The sequence below is a fragment of the Bacillus rossius genome, chromosome 15 (assembly GCF_032445375.1).
Source record: "Bacillus rossius redtenbacheri isolate Brsri chromosome 15, Brsri_v3, whole genome shotgun sequence".
NCBI lineage: Eukaryota > Metazoa > Arthropoda > Insecta > Phasmatodea > Bacillidae > Bacillus > Bacillus rossius.
This window is the reverse complement of record NC_086342.1, coordinates 38,543,596-38,563,942: the sequence shown is the minus strand read 5'-3', so window position 1 is coordinate 38,563,942 and position 20,347 is coordinate 38,543,596. Positions and strand designations below refer to the sequence as shown.

Below are 20,347 nucleotides of genomic sequence, written 5' to 3'. Positions count from 1 at the left end.
GTCTCTATTTATTACTGGGTCAGCGAAGTCCAGGGCGTTTCGAGAAAATTACTGTCCAATCATTAGAGTTCCACAATTTGCGTTGTCATTTGGCGATGGGTTAGACCCTTCAAACGTATTTACCGGGTGGTGGGGGGGGGGAAGAGAGTGGGTTTGGGTGGCTGAAATATATCCCCTTGGAAAAGGTACCTTTCTCTACCAATCACAGTAATTCATCGCGGAAGCAAACGTGTCCTGAGTAGAGACTGGAAATAATTCGCGATTTCGATGACCTCTAGGATAGACTCCACAATCTCCTACACGCACTCAGGCAAATGCCACCTGCTCATTGGCTGTTGACTCGTGATACCTGTCAACTGAGACGCTTGCGATTCGATACAGTTTTTGGTTGAAGGTTTTCCATTGGCTCAAAGTACTTCAGATAAATAATTGTGAGTCAATCACAGAAGAAATAAAAAGATACAATTGTTTGGATTATAGCTAGAGACCGGAAAAATACGCAAATTCATTTCGCGATAGGCTAAAATACAAATAGTTATACCTCAGTGCTACCTCTGCTATTGGCTCACAACTCACCTGGATGACACCCAACCAATGCTTTATAGAATCACAGGCTGCTACGTTGGGGCGTCTCACAAGACAGAAGCCAATGGGTGGGTGACATTTGACCGAGAGTACGTATAACTATGGAGTTCATCCTACAGGTCATTGAACACGCGAATTTTTCCGGTCTCTAGTTATGAGTGACTCGGTAAAATAATAGTACGACTTCTCTCGCAGACGGCCGCCAATCGCAAGGAAGAAACCGCTGTTGCGGGTATACCTTGTTGCAGTCTAATGGGTGTTCAGATTTACTCACGAAAAATGCCTGCCCCTAGTCACCAGCGTGACGCAGATGTAGGGTAATGGTGGGTAAGAGTACGCACCTAGTGGATTTTCAGTTACATCGGCGGAAGGAGAGAAGATACAGGTTTCAAAAAATTACACAATATTTTTTATTTCTTTGCTAATCATTGTAGAAAGTATTAATTATTTGTTAATCACTATACACGAATTAAAAATAAAAATTAAAAACATGTCAATCGCGTACTCTTAGCCTACTGGGAGGGTAAGAGTACGCGAGTAGGGGGTTAAGAGTACGCACTAGCAGTAATCGTAAACAAATGACCCACAGTCTTTGTAAGTGGAGCAGTCCTCGTGCCACCAGTCCTTGCAGATACCACATTGAATACAGTTCTCAGAATAAGGATTTCCACATCCTGGGCAATTAACGGAATCTTCATTATCTTCTTTGGAAATGATCGCATGCGCCGAACTCGTAGATGCGCATCGGTAATCATTTTCAAATTGCATTTCTTTAGGCCTACTTACATTAGATTTCTTCTTTGTGGGATTCATATTCTTCTTACTTGCCTTTTCTACCTTTTTGAGTGCTCTTTCTGCTTTGCCATCTCTAATTCCTTTTTCTGTCTATCTTTTTCTTCCAAGGCATTTTTTAAAGGTGAATTGGTTATTATTTCGGACTTCCTTTTATGATTTGCAGTGTCTTTTTCTCTTATTCGTGGAAGCGGAACAATTGAATGAATGGTTATAGTTATTTTGTTTTCATTGTAACTTTCTGAAGGCATAAGATCTTCATTTGGTAAGCCTGATGAGTTGCCATCCAGAACACCTGGGTTAGAGCAGGTATAGCTGGTAGACCTTCTGCATTGGGGGGTTGTTTAGCACATGGGTTATCATATTCAGTTGGTAGTCCTTCATTTAGTGGCTGTTCATCATGTCGATTAGCAGACTCAGTTGGTAGTCCTTCATTTAGTGGTTCTTCAGCACGTCGATTAGCAGAATCAGTTGGTTGTTCTTCAATTAGTGGTGCTTCAGCACTTGCATAAGAAGATTCCGTTGAAACTTCGTTCAGTGGTCGATCGGTCACTAATGAAGGTGCAATTAGTTTATCAGTTATTACATCGGGATTAAATGGAAAGATTCCCGTAACTTCAAAAGGTTTATCTGCAAGCTTAACTCTTGCAGTAGCAGTGTAGGCTTCTTTAAAAATTCCTGCTGCATCGGTAAGTCTTATTACTTCTCCTGGATGTTGAACAAGCCATTTCTCGGCTTCAGTTGCATACGCGGCTTTGAGAGGCGCAAAAAATACTTTATCTAAAGGCTGAATGACATGGCTTGAGTGAGGAGGAAGAGTCAAAAATGTGATGTGGTTATTTCGGCAGAACAAAACTGCAGAAAGTGTACAACGTGTCGAGTGATCTGCTATGAGCAAGATTGGATCTTCTGCTGATGGTTTCACATGATGCACAAAATGATTCAGCCAGTCGAGAAATAGGTCTGAGTTCATAAAACCTGTCTCAGTCACGAGACTCAAAGTTCCATTTCCATATGGTACCATCCCGTACAAATGAGTTACTGGAAACAAAAAATTGGTTGTCTCTAAAGTCGGTTTACGGACGATAGTTTAACGTGACGTCATAACAAAACATTGATGAAATGATTGCATACTTTTATGAATAAAATTGAATAATTTTTATTGAATTATCACTATTTTGTATGGATACAAAGAAGGAGTGAAATGAAATCTACAATTTAATTGATAAATTTACTTTAATTTGCACTCATTAATTCAAATATGTTTATTACTTTAACGAAGAGATTATTTTAACTATAACTTTTATACATGTTTGCTATTTAACTTCTTCCAATCTATGTTATTCTGTTAAGGATAGGACGATGATAGGAAAAGTAGGAAACGAATCGGAGTGTTTCAAGTTTAATGTGCCTCGAAAAAGTCAAATCGATGGTTGTTCCAATCGAGTGGGAGAGAGATAGATGCGGCGCAAGCGTACAATGAGCGTAACGGGACAATGTGCGTTACGGGACACTTTTTAGTGCGTGCAGCCGGGGTTCATCGATTTATTAGACGTTGTTACGTCAAAAAGAACAAAAATTTGCAGTTCACTAATGTTATACGAAAAGAAAAGTTCTAGAATAAGACTGTGTTCTTATTAATTTATGCTACTATTAAATAAAATATAAGATTGACCTACAGCATTAGTGAGGCATAAATCAAAGCTATTTGCAATATATAACATGCAAAAGTTTAAACATAACTCGCTACATTAATGTTTTTCCTGTTATTCAAAGAGAAGCTAGAACTAGTTAGGATAAGAGTACGCACAGGGAGGGTAAGAGTACGCACAGGGAGGGTAAGAGTACGCAGTGATCAGATGTTGCGTACTCTTGGCCTCCCGAGCAATGTTTCACAAAACCGTCAACAGATGCCAGCACGTTAAACAAACAGAAGCTTTGACCACTGTGTGTTGTTGCAAACGAAATGTACTTTACTTTGACATAGGTCTTAACAATAGTTGTGCAACTTAACTTACTTAAAAACCTTACGTTAGACATTCTAAATATTACATACAATAATAGAAAAACTGTAATTGACCTTGTAGTTCGGTAACAAAGAAGAGCACATTGATGAAAATACGGTGTCTTCTTCTGCAGTTATAGACGCACTAAAGCGTCATAACGAGAAAGGAATTCAGTGTTGGTAACAGCACGAAATTTCAATGCGTACTCTTACCCACCGTTACCCTACACGTACTTCAAGTCCACTTTGCTGCCAATGAACCTGCGATGTGACTGATTTCATAGACGTTCTGCTGCACTCGGGGTCTTGCGACAGACAACCACACTGCGTCTACAAGACGAGTGTTGTAGCCCGCTGTGTGAGCTACTCAAACTTTCTATGGACCTTATTGGTAGAGACCTGCAAAATTCGCGGATTCATTCGGTGATAGGCTAGAATTCAAACACATATCCCTCTTAGATAATTTTGATATTGGCTTACTGTTCATCTTGGCGAATATCAACCAATTATAAACCCTCAAGCAAAGAAGGATCGAATCACAGACAAACCATCTGAGACGACTTACAAGTCAACAACCAATGAACTTTCGTTATTTGCCCATTGTACAGGAGAATGTGCAGTCCATCCTGAAGGCCATCGACACCGCGAATTTTGCAGGTCTCTACTTATTGGATTTTAAAACATTTTTGTTTAGGCATAATTTTATTTAAATGGCAAACAGATTTTTAACTTCTTATTTGATAATTTTCATTGCCCGTTTATCACTCCAGCAAACCTAGGTAGGAAATTTGTGCTAAGTAGGTTGGCAACATGTTTTTAATTGTCTTTATGTTTACGCATTTTATTAAGTTTTTAGTAAGTTTAGGTTTATATGTATCTTTGTTTAAACGTAATAAAAAATGATCTGTTGAAAGACCTAGTGTAAGCGCGCCGCCGAATGACGTTAAGGCCCCCGCCTACCCGGGCACACACACGGTGCGCAGAGCTTCAGGAAAAACAACGAGATTACAAAACTACCCGAGATATCCGAGTGGGGACTGCTTACGAAGAGTTCGCTGGGGTTTGAAAATTACTTTTTATTTCGGATTAAGTTTTTAAACTGTATTTTTATAAGAGTTAAAATGGCTAAAACGCATGCATTCAGAGTAATTTTTAAGCGCAAAACAACCGGTACAGATTTTAGAAAGCTCTTGAGGGACTTGCATTACACCTTTGTCTTCATTTCTCGGCCATATAATGTTACGGTCACCGCTCATATGCACTGGGAGAAGACTGCGCGCCAGTCCAGAGGAGACACCGCGCTAGAAGCACCAGCGAGCGTCGCACTTATCATCCCGCCTCACTGACACACATACACCCTTGACGAGGCGGGCCCCTTAAGGGGGTCCTCCCATTTCAGGTCAAGATTTTATATTTACAGTAATTACAGATAAACTTGTAGACTTTTACAATTTTTTAACTTTCACGCAATGAAAAATATATGCAGCGCATACTTTTTGCATAATTAGCTGTCAAAGTTACATTTTTAACGTTTTTGGGTTGAACAAATATGGAGAATTTAATTTATTGCAGAACTGAAACTTTTTCGGTTTAACTGCAATTCAACTGGCTACTTCAAGAAATGGTTTGAATTTCTTTCAGAAAATATTAATTAATTTTACCTGGCATTTAAAAATTCTCAAATTTGTTACGATTTTGACAGCCAAGAAACATGAAATGAGTTTTTGTGATAGAAATGCAAGCCATATCACGAAGTAGCCAGTTGCATTGCAGTTAAACTTAAAAAGTTTCAGTTCTGTAATAAATTAAATTCTACCTTATTTGTACAACCCGAAAACATAAAAAAAGTAACTTTGGCAGCTAATTATGCAAAAAAAGTATGCGCTGTATATATTTTTCATTTCGTGAAAGTTAAACAGTTGGAAAAGTCTAAAAGTTGATCAGTAGGGCCATGCATACTTCGCGAAAAGATTCCGAGACTAGCTGAAAGTTAAAACACTGTAGCATCATCTGTGTTTCGTGATTGGGTGAGTTTCTTTCGGGTACATGGTTGTTGTTGAAACACCAATCACAGTAATTCATTGCGGAAACAAATGCGTCCTGAGTGGCTCAGCCAAATAAGGCAACTAATTCTCTCGCAGACGGCCGCCAATCACAAGGAAGAAACCGCTGGTGTGCGTATAACTTGTTGCAGTCTAGTATGCGTTCAGATCTATTCGCGAAAAATGCCTGCCCCTATTGATCAGTAGAGATCGGAAAAATTCGCGGGTTCATTTCGCGATAGGCTAAAATACAAATAATTATACCTCAGTGCTGCCTCTGCTATTGGCTCACAACTTACCTGGATGCCTCTGGGCCAATGAGAAACACCCAACTAAAGCTTTATCGAATCACAGGCTGCTACGTTGGGACGTCTCACAATACAGCAGCCAATGAGTGGGTGACATTTGACCGAGAGTACGTATAACTATGGAGTTCATCCTAGAGGTCATTGAACCTGCGAATTTTCCCGGTCCCTATTGATCAGTGATTAATATAAATGTAAAATCACGACCTGAAATGGGAGGCACCCCCTTAAACCCGAGGTGGAAGGGGGAAGTGGCCGGGCGCTGGGGCCGACTGCGGGAGTTGACCGCGGAGTACCTGCTCCTGCGCCGTGGAGTACCTACTGGTGCTCCTGACTCACCCGGTGCGCGCGAAGTTGCTGAAGTAGAGCATGACGGCCTCGGACAGCCCCGCCTCCAGCCTCGTGTAGTTCCTTGGGGAGTTGCCGAGTCCCGCCGCCAGGGGCGCTCCGAACACGTAGGGCAGTTCTTCGCCGTGCGCCGTGCCCATGCGCTGACAACACACACACACACACACGCGCGGAGTTGGGAGCTGTCACGCTTGACGGGAACACGTCTTTAAAATAGCTTCCATAGTGGGGAGGCAATTAAAAAAAAGGAATGGTAACAAAATCACGGGGGATACAGTTCGGTGTTGCAACCACATATCTATCATCTCCATCCAAAATTTGATTACACCACTGGACAGCTAAAGGATCTAAAGAATTCGTTATGTCAAGTGAGGACTGTGACGCATCGCGCGCTGTGGAGAGGGAAGTGCCGCCATTTTGAGGTAATTTTGCTGCGTTTCAGGATTTCCATTTAGTATAACTTTTGACTCGGGGAAGCTACGACGTTCGTTTGAGTTTCAATCGTCAGCTCTCGTCAAAATATATCGATTGCATGTACTAATAAAATATTAGTGTATAATAGTTACAGTGAATATATATGGTGTTAAAATAAAAATAATGGTTATAACATACACAAAATAGCGTATTTTATATTTTGTATAGAAAATATTACCTGTAACGTACACGTATTCACGAACAACACACGGCCGTGTCAATGACACAGCCACACCCCATTTTTTTAACCTCGTCTTGAAGGTTTTAAACCTCTTTTTGAACATACTTCTTAAAAAAGTAATAAATAATATAATAAACAAAAATAAAGAATAAATAAATAAAAATAATATCTATACTGATAAGCTGAAGACGACAGTAGTATATAAAAGGGGCTCCGGACACGGGATTCGCCAGGAGGTGCCGACCGCCATCTTAGATTGAGACATCACGGCGGCCATCTTGGTGTCAAATTTACTCACAATTCCTCAAAATTCCTAGAAATGACCTTATTATGAGGGAAAAATTCCCATTTTGAGGGAAAATTTCCCAATTCATTCCTGAAAAACGTTAAAAGCATGAAAATTCCTAAAAAATGATTCAAGAATTCACCAGAGGCTTATTCGAGGCTTTTAAATGGATAACTTTAAGCCTCAATGGGGAAGTTTTTGTATTTTACCTTTTAATAAATCCAGATTTTTGAATTTTTTGGAAAAAAAAGGGGGGTTGTCTGTAAAGTCTGTTTACGAACGATGATTTTACGTGATAACGTCATAAGATTAAATTGCTGCTTTTAAAAAGCCCGCCCTAACCTGTTTGATATTATAGAAGATTTTCTCGCACGATGGTTGGCTGGTTCTTGCACGCTCTGCTCAAGCGGAACGTGACAATTTTTCGTGCGTTCAGCCGGCGTTCGTCGATTTATAAGACGTTATCACGTCAAAAGGGAAATTTTTTCTCAAAACGGGAATTTTTCCCATGGAATACGGAAATTTATAGGAATTTTGAGGAATTTCGAGTCATTTTTGAGGAATTTTGAGGAAATATGGCCGCTGTGACGTCAGGGAGATCGGTCATTTACTGGCTCCACGCTCGACAACCAGTAGTATACTACTGTGCATGCCTGGATATTATTGTTTCCAATTACAGTACTTCTATGATGCCTCTTGCCAGAGACAATGAAAACTTTATTACAGCTCGAAAATCTCTTTAAATAGGTCGTGGGGCAAATGCCTTACACGCCTTGTGAATTTTTTTTCTTATTTTCTTTTAAGTTTTATTGAGGGCTATTTGTAATATTTTAACTATATACCTTCCTTGCATTTGTTATTCTGAGAAAATATTTTGAGCACATATTCACTTAATGTATTGCAGTATGTAGGCTATATAAAATAATGTCCTAGATTTAAATATTAATAGTATCAACTGTAATCGCTGTAGAGTGTTGGTACAAGGTCACAATTAAAGAGTAACTCAAAACAGTTTTAGATAAGTGCATGCGCGAGTACTGCTTCGTTGGTTTCTCGCTTGCAGCGCCACCTACGCAAAATGGCGACTCATGAGAGTAAGGTGTTTCGTGTTCTGCATTTCGCCAAGAGTGAATCTGTAATTTAACTTAAACGCGCTTTTCGTTTAAAATTTAATTGTGATCCCCCATGTGCCAAAAACATCCACCGAATGTCGCGATGACAGAGCTAATTTTTTTTTCCGCTTGCCTCCACGTTCACCTGTTATAAAGCCATGAGATATTTTTCCTTTGGGGCTTTATAAAAGAGGGTGTCTACGTTCCGCAACTACCTAATGATTTGCCAGAGTTGAGACACAGAATTGCAGAGGCTGTTGCTTCCATTACTCCGGACTTGTTAACCAAGTTGTGGGAAGAATCGGATCATCAGATGTCGGTGATTTTACGCCCAAGGACGCGGCTACAACCAAAGAAGCCAACCTACTTCGAACAATGGCCGTGAAAGCATGCGAACGTTATTAGTTGGTACACCATGTTGGAGTCTAATGGTCACTCAGATTTTTTTGGGGATAAAAACATGCCCCTCGTTACAATTAGTCTGATTGAACAGTTGTAGTATAGGTACTCTTGGAACTGGGACACGGGACGTAGTGTATGTGGTTGTCTATCCTAGCTGTTGTAGTACAGGTAGTATTGTAACTGGGACACGGGAAGTAGTGTATGTGGTTGTCTAAGCTAGCTGTTGTAGTATTGTACAGGTACTATTGTAACTGGGACACGGGAAGTAGTGTATGTGGTTGTCTAAGCTAGCTGTTGTAGTATTGTACAGGTACTATTGTAACTGGGACACGGGAAGTAGTGTATGTGGTTGTCTAAGCTAGCTGTTGTAGTATTGTACAGGTACTATTGTAACTGGGACACGGGAAGTAGTGTATGTGGTTGTCTAAGCTAGCTGTTGTAGTATTGTATAGGTAGTATTGTAACTGGGACACGGGAAGTAGTGTATGTTGTTGTCTAAGCTAGCTGTTGTAGTATTGTATAGGTAGTATTGTAACTGGGACACGGGAAGTAGTGTATGTGGTTGTCTAAGCTAGCTGTTGTAGTATTGTACAGGTACTATTGTAACTGGGACACGGGAAGTAGTGTATGTGGTTGTCTAAGCTAGCTGTTGTAGTATTGTACAGGTAATATTGTAACTGGAACACGGGAAGTAGTGTATGTGGTTGTCCAAGCTAGCTGTTGTAGTATTGTACAGGTAGTATTGTAACTGGGACACGGGAAGTAGTGTATGTGGTTGTCTAAGCTAGCTGTTGTAGTATTGTACAGGTACTATTGTAACTGGGACACGGGAAGTAGTGTATGTGGTTGTCTATCCTAGCTGTTGTAGTACAGGTAGTATTGTAACTGGGACACGGGAAGTAGTGTATGTGGTTGTCTAAGCTAGCTGTTGTAGTATTGTACAGGTACTATTGTAACTGGGACACGGGAAGTAGTGTATGTGGTTGTCTAAGCTAGCTGTTGTAGTATTGTACAGGTACTATTGTAACTGGGACACGGGAAGTAGTGTATGTGGTTGTCTAAGCTAGCTGTTGTAGTATTGTACAGGTACTATTGTAACTGGGACATGGGAAGTAGTGTATGTGGTTGTCTAAGCTAGCTGTTGTAGTATTGTAAAGGTACTATTGTAACTGGGACACGGGAAGTAGTGAATGTGGTTGTCTAAGCTAGCTGTTGTAGTATTGTACAGGTACTATTGTAACTGGGACACGGGAAGTAGTGTATGTGGTTGTCTATCCTAGCTGTTGTAGTACAGGTAGTATTGTAACTGGGACACGGGAAGTAGTGTATGTGGTTGTCTAAGCTAGCTGTTGTAGTATTGTACAGGTACTATTGTAACTGGGACACGGGAAGTAGTGTATGTGGTTGTCCAAGCTAGCTGTTGTAGTATTGTACAGGTAGTATTGTAACTGGGACACGGGAAGTAGTGTATGTGGTTGTCTAAGCTAGCTGTTGTAGTATTGTACAGGTACTATTGTAACTGGGACACGGGAAGTAGTGTATGTGGTTGTCTATCCTAGCTGTTGTAGTACAGGTACTATTGTAACTGGGATACGGGAAGTAGTGTATGTGGTTGTCTAAGCCAGCTGTTGTAGTATTGTACAGGTACTATTGTAACTGGGACACTGGAAGTAGTGTATGTGGTTGTCCAAGCTAGCTGTTGTAGTATTGTACAGGTACTATTGTAACTGGGACACGGGAAGTAGTGTATGTGGTTGTCTAAGCTAGCTGTTGTAGTATTGTACAGGTACTATTGTAACTGGGACACGGGAAGTAGTGTATGTGGTTGTCTATCCTAGCTGTTGTAGTACAGGTAGTATTGTAACTGGGACACGGGAAGTAGTGTATGTGGTTGTCTAAGCTAGCTGTTGTAGTATTGTACAGGTACTATTGTAACTGGGACACGGGAAGTAGTGTAAGTGGTTGTCTAAGCTAGCTGTTTTAGTATTGTATAGGTACTATTGTAACTGGGACACGGGAAGTAGTGTATGTGGTTGTCTAAGCTAGCTGTTGTAGTATTGTACAGGTACTATTGTAACTGGGACACGGGAAGTAGTGTATGTGGTTGTCTAAGCTAGCTGTTGTAGTATTGTACAGGTACTATTGTAACTGGGACACGGGAAGTAGTGTATGTGGTTGTCTATCCTAGCTGTTAAGTACAGGTAGTATTGTAACTGGGACACGGGAAGTAGTGTATGTGGTTGTCTAAGCTAGCTGTTGTAGTATTGTACAGGTACTATTGTAACTGGGACACGGGAAGTAGTGTATGTGGTTGTCTAAGCTAGCTGTTGTAGTATTGTACAGGTACTATTGTAACTGGGACACGGGAAGTAGTGTATGTGGTTGTCTAAGCTAGCTGTTGTAGTATTGTACAGGTACTATTGTAACTGGGACACGGGAAGTTGTGTATGTGGTTGTCTAAGCTAGCTGTTGTAGTATTGTACAGGTACTATTGTAACTGGGACACGGGAAGTAGTGTATGTGGTTGTCTAAGCTAGCTGTTGTAGAATTGTACAGGTACTATTTTAACTGGGACACGGGAAGTAGTGTATGTGGTTGTCTATCCTAGCTGTTGTAGTAAAGGTAGTATTGTAACTGGGACACGGGAAGTAGTAGATGTGGTTGTCTAAGCTAGCTGTTGTAGTATTGTACAGGTACTATTGTAACTGGGACACGGGAAGTAGTGTATGTGGTTGTCTAAGCTAGCTGTTGTAGTATTGTACAGGTACTATTGTAACTGGGACACGGGAAGTAGTGTATGTGGTTGTCTAAGCTAGCTGTTGTAGTATTGTACAGGTACTATTGTAACTGGGACACGGGAAGTAGTGTATGTGGTTGTCTAAGCTAGCTGTTGTAGTATTGTACCGGTACTATTGTAACTGGGACACGGGAAGTAGTGTATGTGGTTGTCTATCCTAGCTGTTGTAGTATTGTACAGGTACTATTGTAACTGGGACACGGGAAGTAGTGTATGTGGTTGTCTATCCTAGCTGTTGTAGTACAGGTAGTATTGTAACTGCGACACGGGAAGTAGTGTATGTGGTTGTCTAAGCTAGCTGTTGTAGTATTGTACAGGTACTATTGTAACTGGGACACGGGAAGTAGTGTATGATGTTGTCTAAGCTAGCTGTTGTAGTATTGTACAGGTACTATTGTAACTGGGACACGGGAAGTAGTAGATGTGGTTGTCTAAGCTAGCTGTTGGAGTATTGTACAGGTACTATTGTAACTGGGACACGGGAAGTAGTGTATGTGGTTGTCTATCCTAGCTGTTGTAGTACAGGTAGTATTGTAACTGGGACACGGGAAGTAGTGTATGTGGTTGTCTAAGCTAGCTGTTGTAGTATTGTACAGGTAGTATTGTAACTGGGACACGGGAAGTAGTGTATGTGGTTGTCTAAGCTAGCTGTTGTAGTATTGTACAGGTACTATTGTAACTGGGACACGGGAAGTAGTGTATGTGGTTGTCTAAGCTAGCTGTTGTAGTATTGTACAGGTACTATTGTAACTGGGACACGGGAAGTAGTGTATGTGGTTGTCTATCCTAGCTGTTGTAGTACAGGTAGTATTGTAACTGGGACACGGGAAGTAGTGTATGTGGTTGTCTAAGCTAGCTGTTGTAGTATTGTACAGGTACTATTGTAACTGGGACACGGGAAGTAGTGTAAGTGGTTGTCTAAGCTAGCTGTTTTAGTATTGTATAGGTACTATTGTAACTGGGACACGGAAAGTAGTGTATGTGGTTGTCTAAGCTAGCTGTTGTAGTATTGTACAGGTACTATTGTAACTGGGACACGGGAAGTAGTGTATGTGGTTGTCTAAGCTAGCTGTTGTAGTATTGTACAGGTACTATGGTAACTGGGACACGGGAAGTAGTGTATGTGGTTGTCTATCCTAGCTGTTGTAGTACAGGTAGTATTGTAACTGGGACACGGGAAGTAGTGTATGTGGTTGTCTAAGCTAGCTGTTGTAGTATTGTACAGGTAGTATTGTAACTGGGACACGGGAAGTAGTGTATGTGGTTGTCTAAGCTAGCTGTTGTAGTATTGTACAGGTACTATTGTAACTGGGACACGGGAAGTAGTGTATGTGGTTGTCTAAGCTAGGTGTTGTAGTATTGTACAGGTACTATTGTAACTGGGACACGGGAAGTTGTGTATGTGGTTGTCTAAGCTAGCTGTTGTAGTATTGTACAGGTACTATTGTAACTGGGACACGGGAAGTAGTGTATGTGGTTGTCTAAGCTAGCTGTTGTAGTATTGTACAGGTACTATTGTAACTGGGACACGGGAAGTAGTGTATGTGGTTGTCTATCCTAGCTGTTGTAGTACAGGTAGTATTGTAACTGGGACACGGGAAGTAGTAGATGTGGTTGTCTAAGCTAGCTGTTGTAGTATTGTACAGGTACTATTGTAACTGGGACACGGGAAGTAGTGTATGTGGTTGTCTAAGCTAGCTGTTGTAGTATTGTACAGGTACTATTGTAACTGGGACACGGGAAGTAGTGTATGTGGTTGTCTAAGCTAGCTGTTGTAGTATTGTACAGGTACTATTGTAACTGGGACACGGGAAGTAGTGTATGTGGTTGTCTAAGCTAGCTGTTGTAGTATTGTACAGGTACTATTGTAACTGGGACACGGGAAGTAGTGTATGTGGTTGTCTAAGCTAGCTGTTGTAGTATTGTACAGGTACTATTGTAACTGGGACACGGGAAGTAGTGTATGTGGTTGTCTAAGCTAGCTGTTGTAGTATTGTACAGGTACTATTGTAACTGGGACACGGGAAGTAGTGTATGTGGTTGTCTAAGCTAGCTGTTGTAGTATTGTACAGGTACTATTGTAACTGGGACACGGGAAGTTGTGTATGTGGTTGTCTAAGCTAGCTGTTGTAGTATTGTACAGGTACTATTGTAACTGGGACACGGGAAGTAGTGTATGTGGTTGTCTAAGCTAGCTGTTGTAGAATTGTACAGGTACTATTTTAACTGGGACACGGGAAGTAGTGTATGTGGTTGTCTATCCTAGCTGTTGTAGTAAAGGTAGTATTGTAACTGGGACACGGGAAGTAGTAGATGTGGTTGTCTAAGCTAGCTGTTGTAGTATTGTACAGGTACTATTGTAACTGGGACACGGGAAGTAGTGTATGTGGTTGTCTAAGCTAGCTGTTGTAGTATTGTACAGGTACTATTGTAACTGGGACACGGGAAGTAGTGTATGTGGTTGTCTAAGCTAGCTGTTGTAGTATTGTACAGGTACTATTGTAACTGGGACACGGGAAGTAGTGTATGTGGTTGTCTAAGCTAGCTGTTGTAGTATTGTACAGGTACTATTGTAACAGGGACACGGGAAGTAGTGTATGTGGTTGTCTATCCTAGCTGTTGTAGTATTGTACAGGTACTATTGTAACTGGGACACGGGAAGTAGTGTATGTGGTTGTCTATCCTAGCTGTTGTAGTACAGGTAGTATTGTAACTGCGACACGGGAAGTAGTGTATGTGGTTGTCTAAGCTAGCTGTTGTAGTATTGTACAGGTACTATTGTAACTGGGACACGGGAAGTAGTGTATGATGTTGTCTAAGCTAGCTGTTGTAGTATTGTACAGGTACTATTGTAACTGGGACACGGGAAGTAGTAGATGTGGTTGTCTAAGCTAGCTGTTGGAGTATTGTACAGGTACTATTGTAACTGGGACACGGGAAGTAGTGTATGTGGTTGTCTATCCTAGCTGTTGTAGTACAGGTAGTATTGTAACTGGGACACGGGAAGTAGTGTATGTGGTTGTCTAAGCTAGCTGTTGTAGTATTGTACAGGTAGTATTGTAACTGGGACACGGGAAGTAGTGTATGTGGTTGTCTAAGCTAGCTGTTGTAGTATTGTACAGGTACTATTGTAACTGGGACACGGGAAGTAGTGTATGTGGTTGTCTAAGCTAGCTGTTGTAGTATTGTACAGGTACTATTGTAACTGGGACACGGGAAGTAGTGTATGTGGTTGTCTATCCTAGCTGTTGTAGTACAGGTAGTATTGTAACTGGGACACGGGAAGTAGTGTATGTGGTTGTCTAAGCTAGCTGTTGTAGTATTGTACAGGTACTATTGTAACTGGGACACGGGAAGTAGTGTAAGTGGTTGTCTAAGCTAGCTGTTTTAGTATTGTATAGGTACTATTGTAACTGGGACACGGGAAGTAGTGTATGTGGTTGTCTAAGCTAGCTGTTGTAGTATTGTACAGGTACTATTGTAACTGGGACACGGGAAGTAGTGTATGTGGTTGTCTAAGCTAGCTGTTGTAGTATTGTACAGGTACTATGGTAACTGGGACACGGGAAGTAGTGTATGTGGTTGTCTATCCTAGCTGTTGTAGTACAGGTAGTATTGTAACTGGGACACGGGAAGTAGTGTATGTGGTTGTCTAAGCTAGCTGTTGTAGTATTGTACAGGTAGTATTGTAACTGGGACACGGGAAGTAGTGTATGTGATTGTCTAAGCTAGCTGTTGTAGTATTGTACAGGTACTATTGTAACTGGGACACGGGAAGTAGTGTATGTGGTTGTCTAAGCTAGGTGTTGTAGTATTGTACAGGTACTATTGTAACTGGGACACGGGAAGTTGTGTATGTGGTTGTCTAAGCTAGCTGTTGTAGTATTGTACAGGTACCATTGTAACTGGGACACGGGAAGTAGTGTATGTGGTTGTCTAAGCTAGCTGTTGTAGTATTGTACAGGTACTATTGTAACTGGGACACGGGAAGTAGTGTATGTGGTTGTCTATCCTAGCTGTTGTAGTACAGGTAGTATTGTAACTGGGACACGGGAAGTAGTAGATGTGGTTGTCTAAGCTAGCTGTTGTAGTATTGTACAGGTACTATTGTAACTGGGACACGGGAAGTAGTGTATGTGGTATTCTAAGCTAGCTGTTGTAGTATTGTACAGGTACTATTGTAACTGGGACACGGGAAGTAGTGTATGTGGTTGTCTAAGCTAGCTGTTGTAGTATTGTACAGGTACTATTGTAACTGGGACACGGGAAGTAGTGTATGTGGTTGTCTAAGCTAGCTGTTGTAGTATTGTACAGGTACTATTGTAACTGGGACACGGGAAGTAGTGTATGTGGTTGTCTATCCTAGCTGTTGTAGTACAGGTAGTATTGTAACTGGGACACGGGAAGTAGTAGATGTGGTTGTCTAAGCTAGCTGTTGTAGTATTGTACAGGTACCTTTGTAACTGGGACACGGGAAGTAGTGTATGTGGTTGTCTAAGCTAGCTGTTGTAGTATTGTACAGGTAGTATTGTAACTGGGACACTGGAAGTAGTGTATGTGGTTGTCTAAGCTAGCTGTTGTAGTACAGGTACTAATGTAACTGGGACACGGGAAGTTGTAGATGTGGTTGTCTAAGATAGCTGTTGTAGTATTGTACAGGTACTATTGTAACTGGGACACGGGAAGTAGTGTATGTGGTTGTCTAAGCTAGCTGTTGTAGTATTGTACAGGTACTATTGTAACTGGGTCACGGGAAGTAGTGTATGTGGTTGTCTAAGCTAGCTGTTGTAGTATTGTACAGGTACTATTGTAACTGGGACACGGGAAGTAGTGTATGTGGTTGTCTAAGCTAGCTGTTGTAGTATTGTACAGGTACTATTGTAACTGGGACACGGGAAGTAGTGTATGTGGTTGTCTATCCTAGCTGTTGTAGTATTGTACAGGTACTATTGTAACTGGGACACGGGAAGTAGTGTATGTGGTTGTCTATCCTAGCTATTGTAGTACAGGTAGTATTGTAACTGGGACACGGGAAGTAGTGTATGTGGTTGTCTAAGCTAGCTGTTGTAGTATTGTACAGGTACTATTTTAACTGGGACACGGGAAGTAGTGTATGTGGTTGTCTATCCTAGCTGTTGTAGTACAGGTAGTATTGTAACTGGGACACGGGAAGTAGTAGATGTGGTTGTCTAAGCTAGCTGTTGTAGTATTGTACAGGTACTATTGTAACTGGGACACGGGAAGTAGTGTATGTGGTTGTCTAAGCTAGCTGTTGTAGTATTGTACAGGTAGTATTGTAACTGGGACACTGGAAGTAGTGTATGTGGTTGTCTAAGCTAGCTGTTGTAGTACAGGTACTAATGTAACTGGGACACGGGAAGTAGTAGATGTGGTTGTCTAAGCTAGCTGTTGTAGTATTGTACAGGTACTATTGTAACTGGGACACGGGAAGTAGTGTATGTGGTTGTCTAAGCTAGCTGTTGTAGTATTGTACAGGTACTATTGTAACTGGGTCACGGGAAGTAGTGTATGTGGTTGTCTAAGCTAGCTGTTGTAGTATTGTACAGGTACTATTGTAACTGGGACACGGGAAGTAGTGTATGTGGTTGTCTAAGCTAGCTGTTGTAGTATTGTACAGGTACTATTGTAACTGGGACACGGGAAGTAGTGTATGTGGTTGTCTATCCTAGCTGTTGTAGTATTGTACAGGTACTATTGTAACTGGGACACGGGAAGTAGTGTATGTGATTGTCTATCCTAGCTATTGTAGTACAAATAGTATTGTAACTGGGACACGGGAAGTAGTGTATGTGGTTGTCTAAGCTAGCTGTTGTAGTATTGTACAGGTACTATTGCAACTGGGACACGGGAAGTAGTGTATGTGGTTGTCTAAGCTAGCTGTTGTAGTATTGTACAGGTACTATTGTAACTGGGACACGGGAAGTAGTAGATGTGGTTGTCTAAGCTAGCTGTTGTAGTATTGTACAGGTACTATTGTAACTGGGACACAGGAAGTAGTGTATGTGGTTGTCTAAGCTAGCTGTTGTAGTATTGTACAGGTACTATTGTAAATGGGACACGGGAAGTAGTGTATGTGGTTGTCTATCCTAGCTGTTGTAGTACAGGTAGTATTGTAACTGGGACACGGGAAGTAGTGTATGTGGTTGTCTAAGCTAGCTGTTGTAGTATTGTACAGGTACTATTGTAACTGGGACACGGGAAGTAGTGTAAGTGGTTGTCTAAGCTAGCTGTTTTAGTATTGTATAGGTACTATTGTAACTGGGACACGGGAAGTAGTGTATGTGGTTGTCTAAGCTAGCTGTTGTAGTATTGTACAGGTACTATTGTAACTGGGACACGGGAAGTAGTGTATGTGGTTGTCTAAGCTAGCTGTTGTAGTATTGTACGGGTACTATTGTAACTGGGACACGGGAAGTAGTGTTTGTGGTTGTCTATCCTAGCTGTTGTAGTACAGGTAGTATTGTAACTGGGACACGGGAAGTAGTGTATGTGGTTGTCTAAGCTAGCTGTTGTAGTATTGTACAGGTACTATTGTAACTGGGACACGGGAAGTAGTGTATGTGGTTGTCTAAGCTAGCTGTTGTAGTATTGTACAGGTACTATTGTAACTGGGACACGGGAAGTAGTGTATGTGGTTGTCTATCCTAGCTGTTGTAGTATTGTACAGGTACTATTGTAACTGGGACACGGGAAGTAGTGTATGTGGTTGTCTATCCTAGCTTTTGTAGTACAGGTAGTATTGTAACTGGGACACGGGAAGTAGTGTATGTGGTTGTCTAAGCTAGCTGTTGTAGTATTGTACAGGTACTATTGTAACTGGGACACGGGAAGTAGTGTATGTGGTTGTCTAAGCTAGCTGTTGTAGTATTGTACAGGTACTATTGTAACTGGGACACGGAAAGTAGTAGATGTGGTTGTCTAAGCTAGCTGTTGTAGTATTGTAGAGGTACTATTGTAACTGGGACACGGGAAGTAGTGTATGTGGTTGTCTATCCTAGCTGTTGTAGTACAGGTAGTATTGTAACTGGGACACGGGAAGTAGTGTATGTAGTTGTCTAAGCTAGCTGTTGTAGTATTGTACAGGTACTATTGTAACTGGGACACGGGAAGTAGTGTATGTGGTTGTCTAAGCTAGCTGTTGTAGTATTGTACAGGTACTATTGTAACTGGGACACGGGAAGTAGTGTATGTGGTTGTCTATCCTAGCTGTTGTAGTACAGGTAGTATTGTAACTGGGACACGGGAAGTAGTAGATGTGGTTGTCTAAGCTAGCTGTTGTAGTATTGTACAGGTACTATTGTAACTGGGACACGGGAAGAAGTGTTTGTGGTTGTCTAAGCTAGCTGTTGTAGTATTGTACAGGTACTATTGTAACTGGGACACGGGAAGTAGTGTATGTGGTTGTCTAAGCTAGCTGTTGTAGTATTGTACAGGTACTATTGTAACTGGGACACGGGAAGTAGTGTATGTGGTTGTCTAAGCTAGCTGTTGTAGTATTGTACAGGTACTATTGTAACTGGGACACGGGAAGTAGTGTATGTGGTTGTCTATCCTAGCTGTTGTAGTACAGGTAGTATTGTAACTGGGACACGGGAAGTAGTAGATGTGGTTTTCTAAGCTAGCTGTTGTAGTATTGTACAGGTACTATTGTAACTGGGACACGGGAAGTAGTGTATGTGGTTGTCTAAGCTAGCTGTTGTAGTATTGTACAGGTAGTATTGTAACTGGGACACTGGAAGTAGTGTATGTGGTTGTCTAAGCTAGCTGTTGTAGTACAGGTACTAATGTAACTGGGACACGGGAAGTAGTAGATGTGGTTGTCTAAGCTAGCTGTTGTAGTATTGTACAGGTACTATTGTAACTGGGACACGGGAAGTAGTGTATGTGGTTGTCTAAGCTAGCTGTTGTAGTATTGTACAGGTACTATTGTAACTGGGTCACGGGAAGTAGTGTATGTGGTTGTCTAAGCTAGCTGTTGTAGTATTGTACAGGTACTATTGTAACTGGGACACGGGAAGTAGTGTATGTGGTTGTCTAAGCTAGCTGTTGTAGTATTGTACAGGTACTATTGTAACTGGGACACGGGAAGTAGTGTATGTGGTTGTCTATCCTAGCTGTTGTAGTATTGTACAGGTACTATTGTAACTGGGACACGGGAAGTAGTGTATGTGGTTGTCTATCCTAGCTATTGTAGTACAGGTAGTATTGTAACTGGGACACGGGAAGTAGTGTATGTGGTTGTCTAAGCTAGCTGTTGTAGTATTGTACAGGTACTATTGCAACTGGGACACGGGAAGTAGTGTATGTGGTTGTCTAAGCTAGCTGTTGTAGTATTGTACAGGTACTATTGTATCTGGAACACGGGAAGTAGTAGATGTGGTTGTCTAAGCTAGCTGTTGTAGTATTGTACAGGTACTATTGTAACTGGGACACGGGAAGTAGTGTATGTGGTTGTCTAAGCTAGCTGTTGTAGTATTGTACAGGTACTATTGTAACTGGGACACGGGAAGTAGTGTATGTGGTTGTCTAAGCTAGCTGTTGTAGTATTGTACAGGTACTATTGTAACTGGGACACGGGAAGTAGTGTATGTGGTTGTCTAAGCTAGCTGTTGTAGTATTGTACAGGTACTATTGTAACTGGGACACGGGAAGTAGTGTATGTGGTTGTCTAAGCTAGCTGTTGTAGTATTGTACAGGTACTATTGTAACTGGGACACGGGAAGTAGTGTATGTGGTTGTCTATCCTAGCTGTTGTAGTATTGTACAGGTACTATTGTAACTGGGACACGGGAAGTAGTGTATGTGGTTGTCTATCCTAGCTTTTGTAGTACAGGTAGTATTGTAACTGGGACACGGGAAGTAGTGTATGTGGTTGTCTAAGCTAGCTGTTGTACTATTGTACAGGTACTATTGTAACTGGGACACGGGAAGTAGTGTATGTGGTTGTCTAAGCTAGCTGTTGTAGTATTGTACAGGTACTATTGTAATTGGGACTTG

General features: G+C 41.4%; 1 protein-coding gene across 1 annotated transcript in view; it reads right to left on the bottom strand.

Annotated features, from left to right (window-relative positions):
* LOC134539261 (neuroligin-2-like) overlaps positions 1-20,347 on the bottom strand; it is a 106,219-nt gene that overhangs the window by 28,540 nt on the left and 57,332 nt on the right. The window contains exon 6 of the mRNA XM_063381085.1: positions 6,069-6,220. Within this exon, the coding sequence (XP_063237155.1) occupies positions 6,069-6,220 (152 nt within the window). The remainder of the gene's footprint in view (positions 1-6,068; positions 6,221-20,347) is intronic.